The sequence below is a fragment of the Diceros bicornis genome, chromosome 23, assembly GCF_020826845.1.
Source record: "Diceros bicornis minor isolate mBicDic1 chromosome 23, mDicBic1.mat.cur, whole genome shotgun sequence".
Taxonomy (NCBI): Eukaryota; Metazoa; Chordata; class Mammalia; order Perissodactyla; family Rhinocerotidae; genus Diceros; species Diceros bicornis.
Genome location: NC_080762.1, coordinates 20,096,536 through 20,123,646, shown reverse-complemented (window position 1 = coordinate 20,123,646; position 27,111 = coordinate 20,096,536). Strand labels below are relative to the sequence as shown.

At 39.2% G+C, this 27,111-nt stretch overlaps 2 protein-coding genes across 2 annotated transcripts in view; one reads left to right on the top strand and one right to left on the bottom strand.

Moving 5' to 3' along the window:
• Window positions 1-24,121, bottom strand: part of FRK (fyn related Src family tyrosine kinase) — a 98,363-nt gene extending 74,242 nt beyond the window's left edge. The window contains exon 1 of the mRNA XM_058566412.1: window positions 23,057-24,121. Coding sequence (XP_058422395.1) covers window positions 23,057-23,421 — 365 coding nt within the window. The 5' untranslated portion in view covers window positions 23,422-24,121. The remainder of the gene's footprint in view (window positions 1-23,056) is intronic.
• On the top strand, window positions 16,536-16,971 carry LOC131420437 (NADH dehydrogenase [ubiquinone] flavoprotein 3, mitochondrial-like). The gene has a single exon (XM_058566418.1). It carries the CDS (start codon window positions 16,561-16,563, stop codon window positions 16,891-16,893), a length of 333 nt encoding a protein of 110 aa, XP_058422401.1. The 5' UTR covers window positions 16,536-16,560; the 3' UTR covers window positions 16,894-16,971.
• Window positions 24,122-27,111: the final 2,990 nt, after the last annotated feature.

Genomic DNA, 27,111 nt, shown 5'->3' with positions numbered 1-27,111 from the left:
CTATTGACAGAGCTGGGGAAGACTTTGCGGCACAGGTTTGTGGGAGGAATGTAGGAGCTCAGTTTTAGAAGTGTTGGAAATGTCTGGAATTTGGAAACTTCCATTTGGATATAGTGATGTCAAGTAGATCATTGAATATACATGTCTCAAGTTGAATGAGATGACCAAGAAAGTGAGGGCAGACAGAAAAGAGGAGCCAGGTTAGAGGACCGGGCGCTCTGACATTCAGTGGTCAGGGAGAAGAGAATGAATCAGCAAAAACGTATCAGTCAGTAGTGCGGAGGAAACTAGGTGAGTGACGTCCTGGAGACGGATTAAAGAAAGTATATTAAGGCTGGTGGAGCTACTGAGTGTGTTAAATAGTGTTGATAAGATAACTAAAATGATGACTAAGGACTGACCATTGGATTTTGCAATGTGGACTTTCCTTGGTGACTTTGATAATGGCAGCTTCCCGGAGCAGTAAGAGTAAAAGTCTAATTGTAGTGGATTCAAGAAAGAATTAGTCAGCAAAGTCCAGATTATGGGAAACTCTACAGGCAAAAAATAAATAAATGTCAAGGAAATAAACGTAGAGGAGGGATCCATGTTAAAAGAGATTAAAAGAGACAAATCAATCAATCGTAATATATGGACTTTATTTGGATTCACAAACAAACCACAGAAATTCGGATTCAAACAAAGCATAAAAAAGATCTATAAGACTGTGGAAAGTTTCACACTGACTGGATATTTGATGATGTTAGGGTTATTTTATTATTTAGGAGTAATCATTATATTGTAATTATGTTTGCTTACTGTTTGTTAAGAGTATTTCTTGTTGTCTAGAGATACCTACAAAAGAATTTACAGATAGAATTATACGATGCCTAGGATTTGCTTCAAAATCACCCAGTGTGGAGGTGGGGGTAGGAGTGGGAAAGAGAAGTAGAAGGATGAGATAAGATTGCCATATGTTGGTAATTGTTGAAGCTGAGTGATGGTACAGGGGGTACTGTTTTCTATACTATTGTAAATGTCTGAAAATTTCGATAGTAAAAAAATTAAAAATGAGAGAGAGAAGAAAGAAACACGACCCCGAGTATAGGTCACTTTTTCAAAGGGTTGCTCTACAGAAGAGGAGATTAACATGCAATAGCCAGGGGAGAGGAGGAGTGAGTTGTTTTGAGTCAAGAAGGCTGATTTTATTTGTTTACCGCTGCATAGCTTTCCTAGAAGAAATTACTTCTGAAAAATCATTTAATTCTTCACTAACTGAAATTTAAATTACAGTGGTGAACTTAAGAATTTTTATAAGAAATTGATATCCATATATTCAACTTCAGTTGAACTCACAGAATGCTTAAGAATCAGGCACATTCTAAACTTGCTAACGTTCTTATTCTTTTCCAATATGACCACGACCATTACTCACTCCTACCCACTCACCAAAAACATACTTTCAGAAACCTTCTACCTAATAGCATTGATTGAAAATTCTGTTTCAAAGCTATAATCTGCTAACATATTTGATTAGCAAAGTACCGTGCATGATAGTCAATAAATTTGGATCAAATGTAACAAATGCCTGAATCAACAAAGGAAGAAGCAAGGAAAAATTGTCATATAATTCATGTAGCTACTCCTTAAAATCAAACTTTCGAAGTCATTAAACTCATGATAGAGTTACTATTAAATGTTTTCCTTAATTCTCCACTGTACTGTTTTCCTTTTCGATATTGGTGGCTAAGCTAACAGGTACTGAATTTTTGTGTTGCAACAACTATTCTCGAATACATAGTGAGCAGGTGAATGCCTGTTTCTATGGTTTCTATTTACAGTAGAGAAGACCATTCACAGAGATTGTTTGACTCGTTACCTTCCTTTGTAATAGAAATGTAACTATTGCCTCCTCCTCCCTATTCCTCTCCTCATTCTCCTCTATCTTGTCTTTATTCCGTCTATATCTTTCTCTTCTTCTGGGTCTCATTTTCAATGACCATTACCCCTTAAGTTCCATTAAACATGACTTCATTTCAGTTTTCCACTCTAGGAAAAGTGTCTGGACAGAAAAAGAACATGTAGTAGGAGATCTGTCTGCTCTATTTTAATAAGTTTGTCTGACCAAAGATTTTGTTTCTGAAAATAGATCAGCAGTTTAAGAAGAAATGTCAGTTTCCTTCTCTGCTTGGACAAAGGCTCTTTCGATGACAAATCCTCCAGTAATAGGGATGGTTTGCTGCCCTCTTTCAGGAGGGGCTGAGACCTACCAGATAAGGTAAGCTCCGGGAATGCGGTGAACCTTGCCAAGGACTTGGGTTGCTCTCAGCAAATATACTTACTTTCTGTTGGGTCAAACTCAACCATTCATTATTTTTTTTATTTTTTGTGAGGAAGATCAGCCCTGAGCTAACATCCATGCTAATCCTCCTGTTTTTGCTGAGGAAGACCGGCTCTCAGCTAACATCTATTGCCAATCCTCTGCCTTTTTTTTTCCCCCAAAGCCCCAATAGATAGTTGTACGTCGTAGTTGCACATCCTTCTAGTTGCTGTATGTGGGACGTGGCTCAGCATAGCCGGAGAAGCGGTGCGTCGGTGAGCACCTGGGATCCAAACCCGGGCCGCCAGTAGCGGAGTGCGCACACTTAACCGCTAAGCCACGGGGCCGGCCCAACCATTCATTATTTATACTCCTATTTCTTTACAATGGCACAAAATTATAGCAGCCAAAAGTTGCTAAAATATGTCAAATGGATAAAAACATAGGTTTGAAAAACAAGTTGGCTTCATTTTTCTCATAATACCCCCTGGACAAAACTAGATCACTAAGAGTGTTCAGTGATCTCTGTCAGTTGCAACAATGCAGTTACAATGTTAAAACAAAATGCTTTTTGAAATATTTTCTCTTTCTAGAACTGGTGAGCAAAGATTCCTGGGAGTGGTTCTTCCTTTGCATTTGAAGAAGATTAGCTTCTCTTAAGTTATTTTCAAAGTCAAATAAACTAAAAATATTCCTTTGGAAAGGAAAAAAAATAGTATTTTGTCCATTAAATAAATGAAATAGCTTTACAGGATAATTATCAGTCTACTTAAGTGCAAATGTAAATATATTGATAAGATTAGCGAAATATAAGCTCTGTCCTAGGAAAAGTCATTATTGGATCTGTACAGAAGCTTATGTAACCTTCCCCCATATATGTTCAGCTATTTATTCTTTCCACTCCTGAAAAAGCGATTTCATATTCCACATGTGAGCATGTCAGAATAAAAGTTGTTTTTCTTATTATTAACATAGTTCTTTGACTATTCAATTCTTCAGGTTTGCCCTAACGGAGAATGTCAGACACACCCAAATGTGTCAGTACTGCCTTTGTGAGACTCTGAATCACTTGGAGCCAAGCAAGGCTTTTAACTTCCTCTAACTCCTTACAGAAGTCTTTTGTTTTACAACCTTGCCTATACAGCCAATGTCCATTAGCAAATGTAAAAGACTTCTTATATCACTACTTTAAACCCAATTCACCCACAGTATAGGAGGTCAATTCACTTTTAGGTCCCTGAAGTCACTTCCTTGGTTTCCCCATCTGTACAAGAGGTATGTATACTTTTCTAGGTCCTGAGGGAGAGTAAAATACGTCCCCCCAAAATACGCCACTTTGCCAAGGACAGGCTGACCCTCCCTTGACCTCCTGAAAGCAGGAAGTAAATCGCTCATGTAAAAGGTATCCTCTCCATCCCAGGAGGGTAGAAGGCATTCTTATCACCTGAGATAGGGAATTCAGGGCCAGGAAGTCTGTGTAAACAAACCTTGTTACTTCCATACCAATTTACTACCCCGAACCCAAACTTCTTTGTCTTGTCAATTCTTCACAAATGTATTGTTTCTGGGTCTAAAAGTATAAAAGCTGTCTGCTTTGGTCACTTCTTTGAGTCTCATATTTTTGTGAATTCCCATATGTGCAAAACTGAATTTGTTTTTCTCTTGTAAATCTGTCTTACATCAATTTAATTAGATCAGCCAAAGAACCCAGAAGGGAAGAAGGAAAAAGTTTTCCTCCACTACAGTTTTCTTTTTACACTGTAAAAGATAATCAACTCTAAAGTGTAATATATCATTTGGATGCTATAAAGAAGGTAGAATGAGGGAAGAAAAGGGTTTAATTTACTTTTAATGACGATGATTAGCATTTTTATTTTCTTCACTATGAACCCAACAGTAAAGCCTGAGTTGAAAAGTTGCATCTGGCTGTAGTCTCCTTAGTATAAATGCTTGTGTCACATAAATGCAAAAACTCCAGGGATATTTTTTAAATACAGTTAAAATAACATAAGCCTAGAATCGTGAACTTCTCTACATGCCCGCATATGTCTGACTTATTTCCATACTTAGCACAGTATTCTTATCTGGTCTTCCCTCAACCATAAGCCAAGCCATGCTATTATCTGTCTGCTCATCAATCCCCTTTCTTATTCTCTTTAGTTTCTCACACATTCTCACTTTATTTGTTTTCCTTAAACATTAGCTTCGTTTTCTTTTATTTTTGCTTATAGGATCTTCTGTATGCTCCTTACTTCTTCCTCTCTGATGTGTATTAAATATTCATCTGCCTTTTTTACCCACATTCTAAACCATTGTGTCCCCTCCTTCCTTTTGTCTCTATTGTTTTCTCAGCTCCTTGCCTTTCTCCTCCAATGCACATGGGTCTCACACAGGGTTGAAGCCTCTAAGGAGGGCACTTTCCTGCCTCGCTCTGCAGATCAAGCAATAACCAGAGTGAATCCTATACATGTACACCAGCACACACTGTCTGTGATCCTGGAAACAAGTAGAAAGGGCAGAGGTGGTGTCAAATTCTCCAGCAGACAAAGATGTGTGCCCAGTTAAAAGAAAAGAAAAGAAAGGAACGGAAAGGGAAGGGGAGAGCAGGGAGCAGAGGGGAGGGGAGGGGAGGGGAAGAGAGCAGAGGGGATGGGAGGGGAGGAGAGGAGAGGAGAGGAGAGAAGAAGAGAAGAGAAGAGAAAGGAAAAAGGGAAGGGAAGGGAAGGAAAGGAAAAGAAAAGAGAAGAAAAGAAAGGTAAGAGGCAGAGGAGACACCACCAACCAGTGTTAGAGCCAGAAAAGCAAAGTGGGAGCAAGGTAAGGGAGTGGCTAGGTAGGTTTTTGACCAATAGTAATGAATTGTATTCTATCAAACAACCTGTCATGTTTGGCTTAGAATAAGTCTTTCAATCAAGCTCAGAAAGACAATCAAAAAAAATATATTCTTCAATTAGTGCATACATTAAGATATAATTTTTTTTATAATTTAAATTTCTAAAGCATAAAACATGTTTAGACTGAAAATTATTATTTATGTATTAAAGTAGGTTATAATAACAGACCCCTACAAAATTCAATATACGTTCTATAGAATAGGAATAAAAAGGGATTCAAAAAAAGAAAGAGAGGGGCCAGACTGGTGGCATAGTGGTTGAGTTCACATGCTCTGGTTCGTGGGTTTGGATCCTGTGCACAGACCTACACCACTCATCAAGCCATGCTATGGTGCTGACCCACATACAAAGTAGAGGAAGATTGGCATGGATGTTAGCTCAGGGACAATCTTCCTCAAGCAAAAATAGGAAGATTGGCAACAAATGTTAGCTTAGGGCCAAACTTCCTCACCAAAAAAAAGAAGAAGAAGAAGAAAGAGAGAAAAGGAAGAAAATAAGCCAGACTTCAGGTCAAATATGGTTATTGTGAACAAGTACTTAATTGGACTCTGAGCTTCCTGGTAGCTAAGATTAAAGATTAAAGAAAAATAGGATGTGTAATACATTCTTACTATCTGCTATAAAGAAGTAAATCAGTTTTTCAAGAGAAACAAACAAACTTTGCCTGTACTAATTTTATAACACAGGTTTGTACACTTTTTTTAGCATGATTCCTTTAGAATATCATAAAACTTATAACCCCTTATCCTTAAAAATTGCACAAATATACATCACACAAATTTTATGTACAATTTCAGAGGGTTCGTGGACTGTCTCAAGCCTCCCTCTGGAAACTCTGTGAGCCCATGATCTACAGGTTAAGGATCCTTGTCTTTGGAATTTGGGGGAAGGGTATCTTAAAAGTCACAGTGGATAATGACAACAGAAATTGCAAAAGCCGTATGTTTTTATGTCTTTCTCATTTATGTTAGGAGGATAATATTAAAGGCTAATTCAGTGAAAATCATTTTGTGAGGAAGGTGGAGTCATGAACTACATATGTTCAATCACAATACCTATATATGATCTTTTGGCCAGCGTATTTACTACCCTTTATTTTTCATGACATAAGTGACTTCTAATCATTTCCTTAAATGTTTTACAGAAGTATACAATCTACAATACTCAGATGAGTAAATCAAATAGCTGTTTATCATTCCCTAACTTTATTTTATAGTTTACTAACATACATGTGCAAAACAATATATTATTTGGTTTTCCTTATTTGTAGACTTTATAATAATAGAATCATATTATATGCAATCTCTTGAAATTTTCTTTTCACTAAACATCATGCTTCCAAAATTCATCCATGCTGTTGCATGCCACTCGTCATTATTTTCACTATTGTATAATATTTCATTGAATAAATAAACCACAATTCACCCCTCTCCTATTAATGTATCTTCAGATTTATTCTAGTCTTTTGCTGTTAGAAATTTAGTTGCTATTAACATTTTCTAGGAAAAAAGTTGTACTCTGGGGATGGGGCAGAGAAAGAACTCATAGGCCCATTATTATTAATAGTCTAGGCCATGGGCTAGCTGATTATATGGATGTTCATTAATCGTTATGCTTTAAAACTTACCTTAAAGTTGCACATTTTTTTTGTATTTATCCAACTTTTGTGTGTATCTGTGTGTGAAGAAAATTAGCCCTGAGCTAACATCCGTTGCCAATCCTTCTCTTTTTGCTGAGGAAGTTTGGCCCTGGGATAAGATCTGTGCCCATCTTCCTCTACTTTATATGGGATGCCGCCACAGCATGGCTTGACAAGCAGTGCGTCGGTGCGCACTGGGGATCCGAACCTGCGAACCCTGGGCCACTGAAGCGGAGTGCTTGCACTTAACTGCTACACCACCGGGCTGGCCCCCAAACATGTTTTTAAAAGAATAAAATTTTAAAAGCCGTTGATAAACTAGAATATTTTGTAATATTAAATTTTTTAGGAAATGGACAATTGTGCTTTAAAAGCTATCAGGAGTTTCATTAAGCACCAAAAACATCATAAGTGAAAAATCATCTGTTGGGATTCTTTACTCTCCACTAATTATCATGTAACTATTTTGCTTTCTACCATTTTACCAGGACCTACTAAATCAATAGCATGACTTTCCATTTTCCTAAACTACTGCTTCCTTAAGCTAAGCTTTTGATAAGAGAGCACAGAGTTCAAAGTGATTCAGCATCAAAACCAGTATCTGCCTGTTTTCCTATAAACATTCCTATATAACACAGATACAAGATATTGAGTCACTTTTGTATGGTTTTTATCTGAAACATCACTATTCACTGTAGTGTAACAGCCTGAAGCTCAACAGAGGAATAGCCTCTAAGTATAGTATACAACAGAAGACAAACAGGGCTTACTTAACCCACTCTCCATCTGTCTTCTAGGAAAATGCAGAGGACCATGTATTGCTTGTTGTATCTAAAACATTACGGGAATAAGTGGATCTGCGTGCATTTTCTTTATTTTGTAAAATAGCACTACTACTATACCATAGAAAAGGAGTATACCAGAGAAAAGTAGATGCAAGGTATATAATTAAGTATTGAAGTATTTTTAAGGAGCTGTTAACGTGACTCAGGATTTCCCAGTAAGTTCTGACCATGGCCTCCTTAATATACTGTGCTATCTCTCTCCTTTCCCTCACAGACAAACTTCTTTAAAAGTTACATATATTTGCTGCCTGTACTTTAAGACCTAGAACTGAGCTCAGTCTTCCCACATGACCCCCAAATTTAGGAGTATAGCATCCAAGAGAAAAACTCATTAATTTTTCCAAGTATGGGAAGGCCAAACTAACTGAGCTAAAGATGAACCCTTAACCTATTCTCACTCTGCCCCAACCTCCAAATGCCAAATATCTTAACCCACCAGAGGATGTTGAAAAGCTACCATCTTTGATGCCCTAGAGAGGGTGAAACGTTTTGTAAATCCCAACCAAACAGACATAGTCCTTAGGACCCTGCAGACTCTGTTCAGAGATGGAGGGAGCTGGGTTCCACTGCTTCTTTTGCTTTGCTTTCCCTCAGCTCTGTTTCTCAGGATGGACCCAAGTCCTATGTTTAGAGCCCTATCATACGATACTTTTTCTATGGCCCAACCAGCTTAAACCTCCCAGTGCAGAGTCCCAGATAGAGGATGAAGTTTCCCATTATAACTATCTCTTTAATTCCTGCCATGACCTATATGACCTATAAAACCTCCCAGTGCAGAGTCCCAGATAGAACACGAAGTTCCCGTTATAACTCTCTCTCTTTACTGCCTCATGACCGATAATTACTTTATGATATTGCTTTTTAGTATCACCAGTAATCTTCTAGCATATCTAATGGCCTTTACTTCTTCCTCATTACTTTGACCTTTCTTTAGCATTTGACTGAAAACTTCCTTCTTGACATCCTATCTTCTTATTTTGAAAAAGATGCTCTTTGTTTTTGTTCTACTTCTGAATTCTTCTTTACTGTTTCCTTCAATGGCTCTTCTTCTTCCTTGTATTAGTTAGGTTTTGCTTCATCACAACTATTTAGTTAACTCACGAATCTAAAGGTGAGCAATTTAGGATAGGCTTTGTTGATCTTAGCAGGGCTTGATCCTGTGTCTCTGGTCAGCTGGTGAGTCAGCTGGGACAAATAGGACCTGTCTTCACATGGTCTCTCATCATCCAGAAGGTTAGCTTGGGTTTTTCATGGTAGTTGCAGAACTCCAGGAGCAGTAAGAAAGCAAGCGCCTGTGTGTAAGCACTTTTCAATCTCTGCTTTTGTCACATTTACTACTGTGCTATTGGCCAAAGCAAGTCTGGTCAAACTGAAAGTTAGTATGGGAAGAGACTAACCAAGAGTGTGGAGGCAAAAAGGTGTGAACACACGGGGCCATTACTACAAGCTACACACCGCACTTACTCCCCTAAACTATGGGCATTTATAAAGATTTGATCTTTGGTCCCCTTCTGCTCTTAGACTGTCACTCTATGGCTCCTATAATCCTTGCGAAGTCTATGATACTCTGTGGGTCTTATATTTCTGTGACATCTATAACACCTCTGCATGAATGCCTTCAACAGTCCATCTTTACAATACAGACTTGTCTCTTTGCCTCAATTTTTGTATTTCTAAATTTCTCCTGGACATTTTCACTGAGATAACTTACTAGTAGTTCAAATTCAACATGCCTAAAAGTGCATGTATTGTTTGCCTTTCTGTTTCAACTATAGCCTTTCAATAAAAATTACTTTACTAAGAAATGTATTTCTCTTAATATTTCACCTGGTCCCAAATCTCATATTTCTTAATTCTCTCTCTTTCTCTTCTCCTACATCTAATTTGTAGTTTTGTTTCCACTATTTACCAAATAAGAATGTTCTTGGATTTATTTAAATTTTAGTTTCAATTTTCTCATCCTAAAAACAGTGGTAAGAAAATTTGCCTTGCAGGGCTTATTATAAAGATTAAATTAGCTTGTGTATATAGTTTTGTGTGCTTAGCACATCAAAGGTACTTAAAAGTGTTAATCATGTCCCTTAAGCTAAGTGTCTTGATTTTTCACTCATGAAATATCTGTACCCTTCTTTTATTTATTTTTTATTTTTTTTGTTATTTTTTTATTGTGAAATTTTTGTTGTACATTATTGTCTATCAGTCACCATATAAGTGTATCCCTCCACCCCTTGTGCCCAGCCCCCACCCCCTAGCCCCTGGTAACCACCATAAAGTTCTATCTGTCCATGTGTTGGTTTATCTTCCACATATGAGTGAAATCACGCACTGTTTGTCTTTCTCTTTCTGGCTTATTTCACTTAACATAATACCCTCCAGGTCCACCCATGTTGTTCCAAATGGGACGATTTTGTCTTTTTTTATGGCTGAGTAGTATTCCATGGTATGTATATACCACATCTTCTTTATCCAATCATCAGTCGAGGGACACTGGGTTGCTTCCATGTCTTGGCTACAGTGAATAATGCTGTGATGAACGTAGGGGTGCATAAGCCTCTTTGGATTGTTGATTTCAGGTTCGTTGGGTAGATACCCAGCAGTGGGATAGCTGGATCATAAGGTATTTCTATTTTTAATTTTTTGAGGACTCTCCATACTGTTTTCCATAGCAGCTGCACGAGTTTGCATTCCCACCAGCAGTGGATTAGGGTTCCCCTTTCTCCACAGCCTCTCCAGCATTTGTTGCTTTTTGTCTTGGTGATTATAGCCATTCTAACAGGTGTAAGATGATACCTTAGTGTGGTTTTGATTTACATTTCCCTGATGATTAGTGATATTGAGCATCTTTTCATGTGCCTATTGGCCATCTGTATATCTTCTTTGGAGAAGTGCCTGTTCATTTCCTCTGCCCATTTTTTGATCGGGTTGTTTGTTTTTTTGTTGTTCAGTTGTGTGAGTTCTTTATATATTATGGAGATTAATCCCTTGTCAGATATATGGTTTGCAAATATTTTTTCCCAGCTAGTGGGTTCCCTATTCATTTTGATCCTGGTATCATTTGCCTTGTAGAAGCTCTTTAATCTGATGAAGTCCCACTTGTTTATTTTTTCTTTTGTTTCCCTTGTCTGAGTAGACATAGAATTCAAGAAGATCCCTTTATGGCTGATGGCGAGTAGTGTACTACCTATATTTTCCTCCAGGAGTTTTATAGTTTCAGGTCTCACCTTCAGGTCTTTGATCCATTTTGAGTTAATTTTTGTGTATGGTGAAAGAAGATGGTCTACTTTCATTCTTTTGCAAGTGGCTGTCCAGTTTTCCCAGCACCACTTATTGAAGAGACTTTCCTTTCTCCACTGTATGTCCTTAGCTCCTTTGTCAAAGATTAGCTCCCCATAGATATGAGGTTTTATTTCTGGACTTTCAATTCTGTTCCATTGATCTGTGTGTCTGTTTTTGTACCAGTACCATGTTGTTTTAATTACTATTGCTTTGTAGTATGTTTTGAAGTCAGGGTTTGTGATTCCTCCAGCCTTGTTCTTCTTTTTCAGGATTGCTTTTGTACTCCTATTTTATTAACAGTGCCATAAATTGAAATTAAGCCCTGTTAACCTCATGCTGAGGACCTTTGGAACAACTTTCCTCTTCCTGCCTCGCTCCTCTCTTCTCCAAACCATTCCCACATCATCACAGTCTTTTCAAAGCTCTGCTTTACCCTTATTTTCTATCAGATAAAACCCAAACATTTTAACCTGGCACACATGGTCTTTTCCAAAAACACATCCCAACCCCTCTTTCTAGATTTACTTCCCATTGCTTTCTCCACTAATGCTTCAATTTAACTACACAATTTGCCCTTCCCTGGATATACTTTTACTTCCCTTTCTCCATGCTCAACAACTTGTACTGAATGGTCCCATCAATAAACACTGAGTAAACCGAATAAGACGGGCCGGCCCAGTGGCTTCGCGGTTAGGTGTGCGCGCTCCGCTATTGGCGGCCTGGGTTAGGATCCTGGGCGCACACTGACGCACCGCTTCTCCGGCCATGCTGAGGCCACGTCCCACATACAGCAACTAGAAGGATGTGCAACTATGACATACAACTATCTACTGGGGCTTTGGGGGGGGGGAAAAAAGGAGAAGGATTGGCAATAGATGTTAGCTCAGAGCCAGTCTTCCTCAGCAAAAAAAAAAAAAAAGGGAAGAAGAGGATGAGCACGGATGTTAGCTCAGGGCTGATCTCCCTCACAAAAAAAAAAAAAAAAAAAAAACAGAATAAGACGATGCTTCCACTACAGGGAATTTACAATTTCAGGAGGAAATAGATAGGTTCGCCTCCTGAAATTATAAATTCCCTGGAGCAGAAACACTGTTTTAAATCGTTTTCCAGGCATGATACAGGAAACACAAATATTCTGCCCTCAAAGACTTCACAGTTTCATATGAAAGATACAAGTTTTACAACTAGCCATTATATGATAAAAGTACTCTGGAGGCAGGCTGGAGGCAGGCAAACCTCAGTTCCATCATTTATTATCCGTATAGCCTTGAGCAGTTTAGTTAATCTCTCCTAGCTTCAGTCTCCTCATATGTAAATGGAGATAATAAAAGTATCTACCTCATAAGGTTGTAATATATAAGGTAAAGCAAGCCAAGTTATTTATGTGGTGAGCAACACAATAGTAAGCCTTCAATAAATGTCAGTTATTATTAACTATTGCTCTACTAACAAGAAATACAAAATCATAGAAAGAACAAATTATGAATTCTTCCTATGAAGGTTAGAAAAAGCTTCTTGGAAGAGGGTCATATGAGTTGAACTCTGAAAGTAAGGCATGATTTTCCCCAAACCAGGACTGATCTCCTCGACCTCTGCATACATTCATCCATGTATTTGTTTCTTCATTCATCCATTAAACAGTGATTTTTTTAAGTGATGCTACATGATAGACAGTTGTGTTCCTCTTACGGCATTTATCAGCATCTGCCTTATGCCAGCTGAGAAGGAGAAAAGCAGCCCCTGACATCCAGGAGCTCGCCCAGCACTTATGACTAGGCCTTAGTGTTCTCCTGTTGAATGTAAATAATCTCACAGGACATCAACATCAGACAAGACCACTCTGTGACCATGATGGATCACAACAAAAACAAGATCAGATTCCTCTTAATCATGTCTGAACACCCACAAAAACATGGACACTGTCCAACCACAAAAATGCCCGAACATCCACCTATCTTGGCAAATACCAGCGACTGCTATTTCTTTACCAATTACAGCTTTTTTTTTTAATAATTTTATTTATTTATTTATTTTTCCCCCAAAGCCCCAGTAGATAGTTGTATGTCATAGTTGCACATCCTTCTAGTTGCTGTATGTGGGACGCGGCCTCAGCATGGCCGGAGAAGCGGTGTGTCGGTGCGTGCCCAGGATCCGAACCTGGGCTGCCAGCAGCAGAGCGCGCACACTTAACCGCTAAGCCACGGGGCTGGCCCCCAATTACAGCTTTAATCTCAAACGAGTCTTCCCTCCTTCTTGACAAGATTTATTAAGGTTTACAATCCTACAGTTATCACCACTTCCTGACAGCAACCAATCCTGAACAAAGCCTTGCTTCCTTAAACCCTCTCCAAAATCACACCCCCAAATCCTATAGCTCGTCCTTTCTAACATCTTCTCGCTGAGATGCTCCACTGTCGTCCTTGGCGTGTGTTCTCCTTCACTGTAACGAGTAATAAACAACTACAGGTGTGTTCCTGTTGGGTTTTGGCTAAAGGGCATTGGCATACATTCTTGGTTTATTAGTCTTACCTCCAGAGATCATAAAATTTTCTGGAGAAGAAGCATTGTCTTATTCATTTTGGTATCTCCCACTATACGAAAACAGTGCCTTTAATAAAGTAAATATACACAAAAAGTTTATTGAATGGATGCATGAATCCCATAGTTTCTATCTTCTTCAATGATTAGAAATGCTGGAAAGATTTTGGAGAAAGTATCCTGAGTTCTACTTCACAAAAATGACACAGGCACCCTCCAGAGATGATTTCCTGACAGTGACTTTGCAAGCAGCACAATTCTGGAGCTTGCAGGATGATGTCCCTCCTGTGATGGGGACCTTGGTATGTCATGATTGAATAATACTCAGAAATGGCAAAAAAGATTATGTGAGATCAGAATAGCATTACAGTGACTTTAAATCATCAATACTGGCCTTTCATAGGGATCATATGGAATTCTTCTGAATCATCCAAATCATACAGCCAATGTTGTAACATTTGCATTTATTTTGATATAAGATTCTAAATGCCTTTCAAATTAGATACCTAAAATAAAGTTCGAAAGTTCTTAGTAATAGCATTTCTTGAATTGCATTCTCATTTTACCCTTAAAAAGGCACAGAATTCATGTAAAAAAAATCTCTGAGAAATTTAGTCTGCAGTTAAAGGCACTGTAAAATATGTCAGATGAATTAAAAAGAAGACATCATTAAAAAAACACTGAAAAATCTAACACTAAAATTAATTCAACTTTTAAATAGGAAAAAATCTAACTGAAAAACTTTGTAGAAAAAATGACACCATGAGAAAAAGATCTTACACGAGGGATAGTCTATTATAGCATCTGAAATTAGCCAAACAAGCAAGAAGGTGGGTAACACAGCTCTACATTTGCATCTATACATTTTAGCAAAATTCTTCTGTTAACGTTAATCTTCGAAGAAACATCCACATAAACTAATACTAAAGTTGCAGGCGTCAGGAAAACAGCCATAAAAAGGCATGAAATACCGTCCACCGTGTTATTAATTTGCATAACTACCTTCCCCAGAGAAACGGGCCCAATCCTTCCAGTGCTAAGTTCTAAGAACCTCCATTAAAAATGGGAGTCAGAGAATGCTACAGAGAAATTAGCAGCTAATTAGTGAGAAAATTAGTAAAAAGAACATATAATTATTTTGTTTGGTAATGTTTTAGAACGTAACAGTGAGAATCCATTATTATTCAGTAAAAGAGTCAAACTTTCAGCATACACAAACCGAAAAATATTTTATATACATAAGTTGAAATTGAGCATAAAAACTGAAATTACAAGTCTAGCCCCACAACATTAATTTTATAAATTGGGTTTTGGTTTTTTGTCCATTTAAAAGCTCAGGCCAGGGGTTGGCCCCATGGCCTAGCGGTGAAGTGCGTGTGCTCCGCTGCTGGCGGACCGGGTTCAGATCCCAGACGCACACCGACGCACTGCGTGTCAGGCCATGCTGTGGCGGCGTCTCACATAAAGTGGAGGAAGACTGGCCGGATGTTAGCCCAGGGCCAGTCTTCCTCAGCAAAAGAGGAGGATTGGCAGATGTTAGCTCAAGGCTGATCTTCCTCACAAAAAAAAAATAAAAAAATAAAAAATAAAAGCTCAGGCCAGTAATTCCTTTAATTCCTCTAAATATAACCACAGTACAGATTAAAATGTATATATGTGATTTTTAGATATCACTTCAATGAGATTCATAATCTATTCCTGGCTTGATACTCATTCTACGTTACGAAGACTATTCGAATCAGTCTGTGACCCCTAACTATTTTTTCCCCCGGGGGTGGACTAGAGCCACTAATTTCTGGGATTCCAGAAATTATGTTCTTATAACCATAAGCCTAAGCAAAAATTAAGGCATGAACAACTCATTGAGAAAAGAATGCAAAATATTCAATGCCTTTAATGGGGAAACTTGGTAGATTTTCCTCCTAGGTAAAAAAGTAACTCAGAGAGGAACAGTTGGAGAAAAGAGGTGGCTCTGTCAGCTGCTCTTTAAAAGACCTAAGATTTGTAAATAAGGGATCATTCATTTAATTATTCATTTGCCCAATCAATATTTATGAGTACTTATTATGCATAGGCACCACACTAAGCTCTGAGGCCCAAGGCAACGGCTCCCCTGCCCACCTCCCATATCCAGAGCTTATAGTCTCGCATAAAATACATAAGCAATAATGACAAAGGATGCTAAAGGCTTTAAGCAGGAACTCCTAACATGGTCTAGAATGTCAGGAAAGACTTCAGAGAGAGGAACAAACAAAGTGAGACCTGAAGGAGGAGTGAGAGTTGGTCAGGAAAAGAGGAAGGCGGCCAGCCCGGTGGCGTAGTGGTTAAGTTCGTGCTCTCTGATTCTCCAGCCTGGGGTTCGCAGATCGGATCCTGGGCTCGGACCTATGCACCACTTATCAAGCCATGTTGTAGCAGGCGTCCCACATATAAAGTAGAGGAAGATGGGCATGGATGTTAGCCCAGGGCCAATCTTCTTCAGCAAAAAGAGAAGGATTGGCAACAGATGTTACCTCAGGGCTAAACTTCCTCACCAAAAAAAAAAAGGAAAAGAGGAGGGAGAGGGTTGCAGGCAGAGAGAACAGTCTGACATGAAGCCAGAGACCGCAGGTGAGAGACAGCATGGAACAAAGACTGAAAGATGCACAGCGTGTGAGAGACCTGTCACAGGGAAAGACTACTACTGCGACCTGAGACTAGAGTGGGGTGTACAGAGTATGATCCATTTAGACAGAAGCGAAGGAGGAGCTGCCCAACTAAATAACAGGCAACATTTATTAGGCCCTTACTATATGTCAAGTTTTCTACGGTGCAGGCTTTCTGCACACATAATCTCATTTATGTCACACAACAATCCTTTGAGATAGGTGTCATTATTATTCTTATTTTACAGATGAGAAACTGAGGCAGAGGGGTCAAATAATTTGCTCAAGGTCACACAGCTAAGTCATGACAAAGCCAGATTCAAATCCAAATCATCTGAACTCCTAGCCTGTGTCCTTAGACACACCACAGGCCACATCAAAAAGGATGTCCAGCCCTCGCCTGGCGCGCCCCGGAGTCACCGCCATGGCAGCTCTGTTTCTGCTGCGGCAAGGACGAGCCGGGGCGCTGAAGACTATGCTCCTAGAAGCACAGGTGTTTCGAGGACTTGCTTCTACAGTTTCTCTCTCTGCAGAATCAGGAAAGAGTGAAAAGGGACAGCCACCGAATCCCAAGAAGCAGAGTCCACCAAAAAAGCCCACACAAGCTGCCGCGCCTGCCGAGCCATTTGACACCACCACCTACAAGAATCTCCAGCATCATGACTACACCACATACACCTTCTTAGACCTCAACCTGGAACTCTCGAAGTTCAGGATGCCTCAGCCCTCTTCAGGACGAGAGTCACCTCAACACTGAGAGCTCAGTTGAAAGATGAACCCTCCGTTGTCTTTGCTGCATTCTTGCCTGCAAAAATAAAGTCTCTCAACAGTCAAAAAAAAAAAAAAAAGAAGGATGTCCAGCATTATATTTCAGTTAAAACTCTATACCACTAACGCTTGGACCTAGTTAAAATACCCACCAGAAGAACCCAAAGATTGCTCTGATTTTTATTTACCGTATAGATTCTCACTGTGGTATTGGTTGTTGGAAAATCCAAAGCGAATTTTCTGAGCTGATAACCAGACAGAATTAATTGAGGCAAAGTCTTGTTTGTCTGTTTTTCTCTTGGGAACCTTAAGACCTAGTGCGCAGGATCTAGAAGTTGCTTAACAAAAATTAGTCCTACTTTACTGTATAAAAGGCTGTGTCTACTTTGACAATATCAGTTTGGTGAGATACTTGACTTCTATTCATCAAAAAGTAACACGAGGATGTATCTACAGAAACAAACGAAACATTTAAATGACTTCACTTAAACAAAAACAAACGAATTTGAAAAAAACAAACCAATAGAACCTTTTTTTTCCAGAGTGAATTTGATCAAGTTAAAATTTAGGTTCTAATCTTTAGGACTAAAGCACAGTAGTTTATCAGTTATTTCACTCACATAAAATTTTTTCCATCATTAGTAATTTGTCGAAAATCTGAAAACAAAAAATAATAAATACCTTTACTAGAGAGAGTAGTCCTGAAAAGCATATTGCAATTGAAACTTTTAACGTATTATCAATTTTCCTAGAAAAGTTAAGAATGACTACTAACTCATTTTAATGACTCGATACTACGTTACTTCATTGCTTCTCAAAGGCATTTTGAGGTGCATGTATCAGGTTTAATGGTATTAATCAATTAGTTAAATTTTTATTAATTATACTTATACTTTGTGATTTTAACTCAGTTCAATTGATTCTTCTTTTCCTCACTTCTATGAATTTGTCTTTATTCTTATAAAATTTATTTTAATTTAGCAGTTAATTATCATTTTTCTTAAAAATAGTGACAATTTATGTAAAAATTCATTACATAAATTGAGTAAATAGTTATATTAACATAAACATTGTACAGTTATATTCACATAAAAAAATCACATAATACTATACCTGAGATATAAAGCTTTTGATTAATTATTTTAGCAATATATTCGTCATAATGTTATTTTACATCAAAGAATGGGGGAGTAGAATACATCATAATTCTACAGGTAATGCAGTCATTTAATTATAGATTTTTTCTAATTAATCTCAGGGCAGCTAAATATGCTTTTGTTGATTTAAATTATTGTCCTAAAATTCTCATCTTGGATTTATCCAAAACATTTAATTTGATAAAGAGCCATATGTATACTCATAATGTACTTTACTTATATATGTAAACCTCTTTTTTACTTAGTTTCTAAAACTATGGAATTTAAGTATACTTTGCCTTAGAGGAGAGAAACCGGAAATGCATTATGTTCATTTTCCACACATACGCATTTAGTCTTCCCTGGAAACTAGCACAAAGGGAAAGAAATTAATGATCTGAATAAAGAGCAACTGGGGGACTGCTTGCCCATAGGTGATTTTCCAGCGATTTAAACTACTCAAAGTAGACAAATCTATTACGTCGGATTGGTTTGTGAATATGCTCATGCCTTTTTCTTTATTTATTTATTAACAGTAATTTTATTTTTAAACTACATTGTTCCTCTACCTTTAATTAATTTAAGATTCAAAAGCTGGCTTCAGGGGCAGGTCCCGTGGCTTAGCGGTTAAGTGCGCGTGCTCCACTGCTGGCGGCCGGGTTCGGATCCCAGGCGCGCACCGACGCACCACTTCTCCGGCCATGCTGAGGCCGCATCCCATGTACAGCAACTAGAAGGATGTGCATCTATGACATACAACTATCTACTGGGGCTTTGGGGGAAAAAAATTAAAAAAATTTAAAAAAAGCTGGCTTCATATCCTAGCTGAGAAAGAAATCTACTGACATCTAAGTTGAAAATAACTGGGAACACTGTATACAACTTGTATTAGATAGTTATTAAATTTAGCAGTATTCAAATCACCAAATAGTGAAGCTGCAATTCTATTTTAAAACAGTAGTGAATCTTTCTGAGAATATACCACTTTATTTCTCCGTGCTACTTTCTTCAAGCTAGACAATGGCAATGACCTTAAATTAGATAAAATCTTGCCAGAATTCTAGCCTGACACATTTAAAGAGGAGCACGAGTAGGGAAATATGCCCAAAAAGGATGGAGAGAAATTCCATTAGTTTTATATTTCATAAAAGTCTAACACTTTTATCCCATAAACACAAACTACCAACAAAATTACAAGTTACACATATTTACTCTTGCTTTGTTTTTCAAGGCAGCCCCTAAAATAGTGAATAGTACAGGAATTGGAAATAATCTACCTTCACATGTTAATAAGAGGAGGAGAAAAAGCTTTCCACAAAATACTTCTGATCATTGTCCAATTTAGCATAAAAGTATGTGGATACCCCCTAAAGCACACTTAAACAATTAGGCAAACAACTTTTTTAACTCTTTGTAGATAAATGATGCTAGGTGTAAATTATTATTGCTGATCATTTGCTTCTCGTCAATATACTGCATTACTTGAACTTTTTTATAATAAAAGCAATGGAATTTAAAGCCATTGCTCTTGGTTCTAAGATTTATATGTAATTTCCATAACAATATTTTCTGGGTGAACTTTATATGTCTAAAAACACTGTGAATAAAAAATTTAAAAAGAGTTCCGAGTAATCAAACCCTAAAAGTAAGGTTTTTGAGGGATTCCACATTTAAGATGTGGAAGGAAAACATTCATCTATAAAAGGACCTAGGAATTCAAATTGAAGATAAGATAAATACAAAGATTCTTCCTAGAGATAAGATAAATCATTAAGAATATGTTTATTCCATCACTTAATGCAAGATATTTAGAAAAGGTAAAGCATTTCTAAGTGGAATAATAATCAATTGTTAAATTTATTTACCTTTTAACAATAGTCCAGTTCTTTTTTTAACATCTCTACTTCCTAGTATTAAAAAAACAAACAAACAAACCAAACACTAAAACCTTCAACTGATTTGCCCTGGCACTAATAACTGCAGAAGTATTTTTAGTTTTCTTATTAATTCAAATCAAGAATAAAGACATAAACAGACAAATACTAATATACACTGCATTAAACTGGTCTAATTAGGAATTAGATGACTCAATTTTCATTGGTTTCCCATTGTCTCTCATCTCACACATGTGCTTATAAACAATAATCTTTACTTAACATTATATATGAGTTCATTGTAAAATAAACTACATTAATTTTCACAGTATTCATAAAGAAAAAATGAAGTATAAGCTTGAAAAAACTCGCTGAAGAAAGATATTAAAAGAAGTTGTTTTTATATAATTCCCTGGGTATTAAGGCACTGTGTGGGCCAGTTGGACACCCTCACTCAGAAGACTAAGTTAAAATCACTTCTACTGAAATGGAGTAGAATTCTAGAGGCTACAGCTACCTGCACTAAAAGTAGCGAAGCAATTTAGCCATTGGTGGCAAGAACCCTCATTAGCAACCTGGGTTCCCAGGTGAAGGCCATGGGATGCACTTATAATTTTATTAATTTTTTTTTCCCCCAAAGCCCCAGTAGATAGTTGTATGTCATAGCTGCACATCCTTCTAGTTGCTGTATGTGGGACACAGCCTCAGCATGGCTGGAGAAACAGTGCTTCGGTGTGCACCCGGGATCCAGACCAGGGCCACCGGCAGCGGAGCGCGCGCACTTAACCGCTAAGCCACGGGGCCGGCCCCATGGGGTGCACGTAAAAGGAAATAAGTAGCTGGTGCAGACCAGGAGGCAGAGCGCAGCATCTTCTGGGCGTCAGGTTTCTATTCCAGGCGACGTGAAGATGCCAAGGGAAGCCCACTATAGACATCTAGGATGGTAGTGACAGGTGGGAACACTACTGAGAACCAATTCCAAGAGGAAAGGTCAGGAGTTATGTGCTGAGGCAAAAAAGTATTCTTGGCTACAGATAAAGCCTGAGAACCAAAAAATAGCCACAATACTTTGTTGTCTTATTTTGTATTTGTTAGGCAAAGAGAATCGAAATAAGTAAGGAGACTGTGCTTGAGCCTGTTACCCAGAACGTTATCTCTTTTGAACGGCTTGGCTTGTTTCAGTTCACTTGCTTTCTTCAGCATTTATAGTTCTGTCAAGTATGAATGTAGCTGAACCACTACAGATGAAATGTAAGAGGGCCGGCCCCGTGGCTTAGCGGTTAAGTGCGAGCGCTCGCCTGCTGGCGGCCCAGGTTCGGATCCCGGGCGCGCACCGACGCACCGCTTCTCCCGCCATGCTGAGGCCGTGTCCCACATACAGCAACTAGAAGGATGTGTGCAGCTATGACATACAACTATCTACTGGGGCTTTGGGGGAATAAATAAATAAATAAAATTATTAAAAAAAAAAAAAGAAATGTAAGAGCTCATGTTCCCAATAACCAGGAAATCCAGAGGTCTAGGTGACCCCAGACACCCTACGCATGAGGAGACAAGGCCCTAAGCAGTTACATGAATTGAATATATTTAAAACTAGTAGATTATGAATTCAAAGCGCTAATATTAATATTATAGTGTTTATTCTAATAATATACATATGTCACAGTGACTATAAAACATAACACCAAATCATATAGTAGTGAAAACATAAATGTACACAAGTAAGCAGTCAATGAATAAGTAAAGATATTTCCTATAGATTATCACAGAAAATAAATGTCCACACGGGTGATTTTCTCATTTGAGAACTGATCAATTTCATTCATCAAAAGTCTAGATTTCAATTCATTTCTATTTAGGCATAAAATAAGATGCTTCTTAACATTTATAGGTTCTTGGTGTTGGAAAGAATTTCAAAAATCACCAAACCGCCTTTCATATTTGGTTTTAAGTTTGGAAAGCAACCACAAAGCTCCATGGCTCTTCCTTACCATTGTATTCCCTGGGTTAGTAAGGGATGCTGCAGCTCACATAAAAAGAAGAAACACTCACACAAGAAAATGAATGAATCCCCAGTGATGCCTCTACTAAGGATCCATTCTATAAAATGAGTCCATTTCCGAGAGACATTCCCAGTTTTGAATCTCATTGGAACCAGGCAGCATCAAGGTTAGTGCCAATAATAGTCTCCACCTGCTTCTCAACCCACCAGACCCCAAGTATCCATAGTCAAACCATGCTTTATGTACTTTATATTCAACCACCACAGCGTAAGCTTCCCCTCCCCCTCCCCCACTCATCATGCCCACAACTGTGCCCGGCACTTGGATGGATGGATGGATGGATGGATGGATGGATGGATGGATGGATAAGCGAATAAGTACATAAAATTTTCCTCTCTTGTTCCACTATAATTCATAGGACTTATTCAATTATCAGGGTAAAGTCTTTATCTCCTCTGGGGAAATATTGTCATTCTTTTTCTTGTTTAAAACTTACTAAATATCTGTAGCTGACGAGTTTCTAATCATAATAAAAAACCAAAAGATATCATAATTTAGGTAGCATAATTCCAGATCTGGGATTCAAAGAAAAACATCTAGTCATGATTTCACGGGGAAAACGTAGTGAAAAATTAGCATCTTCTAAATGTTACCATCTATGTTAGCCCTGTACGTGCCTATCAGAATGAAAAGGAATTAAGATTCGAGTTAGGGCTGGAGTTGATGCTTCAAAAGTTTAAAAAAAAAAAAAGAGCTGGACTTGAGATTTAAAAATGTGGTTGAAGGAAGATCTATGATATACCTTCAAACGAAGTACAGTTCTGTTAAAGTGAGGCATGAGTGACTTTACAACCAAAGAAAATGTAGAGTATTAAATGCCCCTTTTGTTTATGTTGATGAAAATGCACCCAGGGCCTGTGGGTATACAGACTGTAATAGAAGTCATTTCAACAACTACCTGCCAGTTTCACTCTCACTTAGCAGGAGAGGTGTGTCTCAATTAGAAGGTTCCTGCCAGTACTTCCTCATACTTCCTAGGCAGCTGTTTCGAAATTCGGGAGTTGCAGACAGGTAGGAAGGAAAACTCCTTACCCCCCCGCAGATAGCTGAGAGAGAAAGTGTGGGTTTGTACTACTCACGGCTCTGCCTGGAGGCTCCTGTCCTCAGCCACGTAGTTAGAAGGAATATAGCCCTGCAGTTGCTGGCCGGAGCCGTCTGCCCTTCTCTCCAAGTGCCTGGCGAACCACCAGCCCTCGTGGGAAGTGTCCAGGACTTGGAGCTTGTCGCCCGCGCGGAAGCTCAGGTCCTCTGCAGTCCGAGCCTGGTAATCAAACAGTGCCACAAAGTAGCGGCTTCTCTCGGGCTCCCGCCTCTGTGGCCGGGGAGCATCAGGGGAGGGGCGGGCCCCTGGGTTCTCAATCACTACCGGCTTGTCTGCCTCCCGGGACAAGCAGGGGAGACAGGGCTCCAAGTACCCCCGGAGCCTCAGGCAGACGTTGCCCATGGTGCCCTGGTGGGGAGGAGGAGAGAGTGGCTTCTCCTTCTCCCCTTAGTCTCTGCAGATCCACGTTCTCTTCCTCCACCAGGCGACTTTGAAATCAGCACCAACTCACCAGGCTTTGGTGAGTGTGCAAAGCCCTGTTTTGCAACAGTCCGGCAGACCTGGCCGCGGCAAGTCCTGCTTGGAGAGACTCACCGGCTTGCTTTCTGTGGCCGTGGCTGCTGCCCCGGAGCTCAAGAGAGTGAGAGCTGAACAGCTGCTCGGTGGGAAGATGCCTTTTCTTCTTGTCTGCTTAGGAATCCCACAACAAAAATAAAAATCAGAGGGCTTTATTTAGACAAACGTCTGAGAACAGAAAAGAGTCGTCTTTGCCTTTTGTCCCAAGGAAAAGTTAACAAGAGAAAGGTGTTAACTCCAGGTAAGATCTCCACGTCTTGCTTTCCCCAGGAGCTCTCTCCCTGCTTCAAGCCTGGCTCTGTAGTTTGATCAGTCCTGACCCCCACTGCTCTTTCTTTTTCGCTAATGAATAACCAACCAGCGGACGCTATTGCCTTTAACATCCTGAGCTATGAACCGACTGTGATAATTTCTCCTTACTTCCTGGTTTCTTTTTGTCTGTGATCTAAATGCGATTCCCGTTCTCTCTACCTCTCCCTTCTCCCACACCCAAGAGAGACCAGCGCCCTCACCAGGGAGCCAGACTCTTCAAGCAGCTGCCAAAACCATGCTCCCGGACAAACAGGCTAGCCCAGGTAGCTTTTTGTCTTGCCACGATCCCAGCACAGAAATTAAGGCCAGAGATTTTTTTTCCCCACAAAGATGAGTAGGGTTGTTTTGCCACCGCCAGGGGAAATAAAAAGGCAAATGCAAGTGTTTAGGTATTTGTTACCAGACAAAGGGCAATTGGGAAAGAACCATTGAGTCCCTACCTTTTTTCGTCACCATGAATAGATATGAATAGCTTCAAAGTATATTTACAGTCTGGAAAAATACGAGAGCAGCTGACTAAAACGCTAAGAACCCAAAACACTGCTTTTTCCCACAGAGACATTAATTTCCCATCTCTCAGGTACTATTTCTGAAACACACACACGCACACACGCACACACAGACTAGGTGATCAGAGGAGAGAAAGAGTGGAAGGGCTATGTGTGTGCTGTTGTGGAGGCTCTTTCTGTTCAACTTCAACCTCCAGGTCCACACTATTTCTTACTATTGTTGTTGGCAGGAGCTCAGGAACTAATGAAGTGAGATCAGGACAGCGATCCTGACAGGCAGTGGGTCTTGCTCTGTTTTCTCTAGTTCAGGGCAGCCATCTCACAAATGTGTGCCCTGGATCCCAAGAACACCTGGGCAATGACTTTGAGAAAGAACAGGAATTGATTAAAAAGTTTCTGTCTTAAAACAATCTCTCTAAATGTTAGTGGAGCCTTGAACCTGGCTACTTGGCCCAGTACAATCTCAAAATTCCTGTTCTTTCTCAAACAACCAGGCATTTTTAGTAATCAGAATAATCAAACTCAACAAAAAAAAAGAAGAAGGAAAGAAAACCACAGAACCATGCTGCTATTACCTTGTACCAAAATCAGGCATTCCTGGTGGACAGATCAACTGGTTAGAACAAGATGTCATGTCACGCTCCCAGGTTTCTCCAGTCATCTTCACAGTTAGAGTAGAAGTATCAATTTGGCAGGAATAGAAAAGCCAAAAGCTGAGCCAGTTTTATTTATTTGTGATAAGGGACATAAAATGTAATTCCATATATAAAACAGAAGAGAAAATAGCAATTATATAATACTGAGAAGCAATAGAATATTTTGTTCTAAACACAATATTAACTGTAAAAGTGTAGGATTGTATTAACGCCCCTAAGCAGAGGCATGGATGCTAATGTCTTTCCAGAGACATCTACATGATCTAGAAATGAAATAAGATTTGGAAGCAATCTTATTATTTGGAAGTGGAGTTTGAGACTTCAAAAATGTGAAGTTTCTAAATTCAACTAGGCCTCCGTTATAGTTATGACAAGGCATTCTGGAAAAAGACAAAGTGGCAGAGCACACTGAGCTAGTGATGAAATTGAAAAAGTGGCCGACCATCCAAAGATGTCAGGTGAGCAATGGCCTGAGAAAGCTGAGCCAAGGAGTGGAGAGAGAAAGGGTTTCCTTGTGTCAATAGCACCAGAATTCTGCAGTCACTCAAGCTTGAAACCTTGCAGTCACCTTTTCCTCTTTTCCTGGTTTCTTTGAGCTAATCAATCACTAAATTCTGCTCAGTCTTCCTTTTCATTTATTCCATGAATTTTTTTTATTCCTTCTTAATGACAGCTGGGTACTGGACAAAAATATAGAAGAATATCCTTCCCTAAACTATTCCAGAGGCCTCCTAACTAGTCTCCCTTTCTCCAGCTTATCCTATCTCTGACTTATCTTGCACACCGCTCTTAGAGCAGTTTTTATAATAGTAACAATGTAGGAGGTGATGTGAGTACTTGTGAGAGCAGCTATCAGTTTTGGAGGCTTTCTATGTGCCAGACACTGTGCTAAGAATGTTATAAATGATATGTCACTCAATTCTCAGAAATTAAAAACAATAATACCTATGAGGAAGGAAGCATATATATATATATATATATATATATATATATATATATTTTTTTTTTTTTTAGAAAAGAAGAAACTGAGGCTTGGAGAGGTTAAGTAACTTGCCCAAGGTCACACAGCCATGGTCACCATGGCTGAACCATGAGTAACACCCTGGTCTCAATCTGACTCCAGAGCCTAAGATCGTAACTCCACAGTGTCCATGACTCTAAAAAAAGCTAATGTCATTCTCCAGTGTAAAATCCTTCAGGGACCTCCAAAACAAATGGAACAAAACCTAAACTCTTCAGCAGGACACACAAGGCCCTGCTAACTCTTACCCTCGCGTCCCTTCACTCCTGCACACGCGCCCTGTGATGCAGGTCCACCAAGCAACCAGCTGCTCCTGAGGCCGGAGGCCCTCTTTCCTGCTGCACCTTTGCTTGCTCCTCTACTTGCTCCGCCCGTGACTTCCCTGTGATTTTTCCAGGCTGGGTTCAAGAGGCACCTTCACTGCCATAATAGATTACTGGCCCCTACTCTGTGCACCCCCGACACGTGGCACACACTTCTGCTTGGTTGCCTACGGAATTCCACTTGGTTCCCTTACTTGTTTGCTTTCCCCAGGAGAGTAAAATTTCCTTCTCTGAGTCTTCAATGCCTTTACAACGTCCAGTATGTAAGTAGTAAACATTCAAGAAGTATTTGTAGAAGGAAGGAAGGAAGGAAGGAAGGACAGGGAAGGAAGGAAGAAAGAAAAGGGAAGGAAGGAAGGAAGAAAAGGGAAGGAAGGAAGGAAAGAAGAAAAAAAGAAGGAAGGAAGGAAGCAACGAAGGAAGCAACAAAGGGAAAGAAAGAAGCCACTGGGGTGAGATAAACACTTGTGCAAGTATTCACAATTGAGAGCAAAAGTTGTTAGCGTGAAAAGTGCTGGGAGCACAGAGGAGACAGTGACTATTGCCTCTCAGTCCCCTTCTTTCCTCTCTTGTTGTTTCCTGAAAGTTGGATTCCTTTGCCAGCTTCCTCATCCAGTTTTCCTGCCTACAGCCCCTCTCTCTCCCATCTTTATAAAAGCAAACTGCCACCACATTAATCTTAAATCACTCTCCTG

Bases quoted from the DNA above. Each gene is read 5' to 3' on its own strand.
- LOC131420437 (XM_058566418.1), top strand. From the start codon at position 16,561: ATGGCAGCTCTGTTTCTGCTGCGGCAAGGACGAGCCGGGGCGCTGAAG.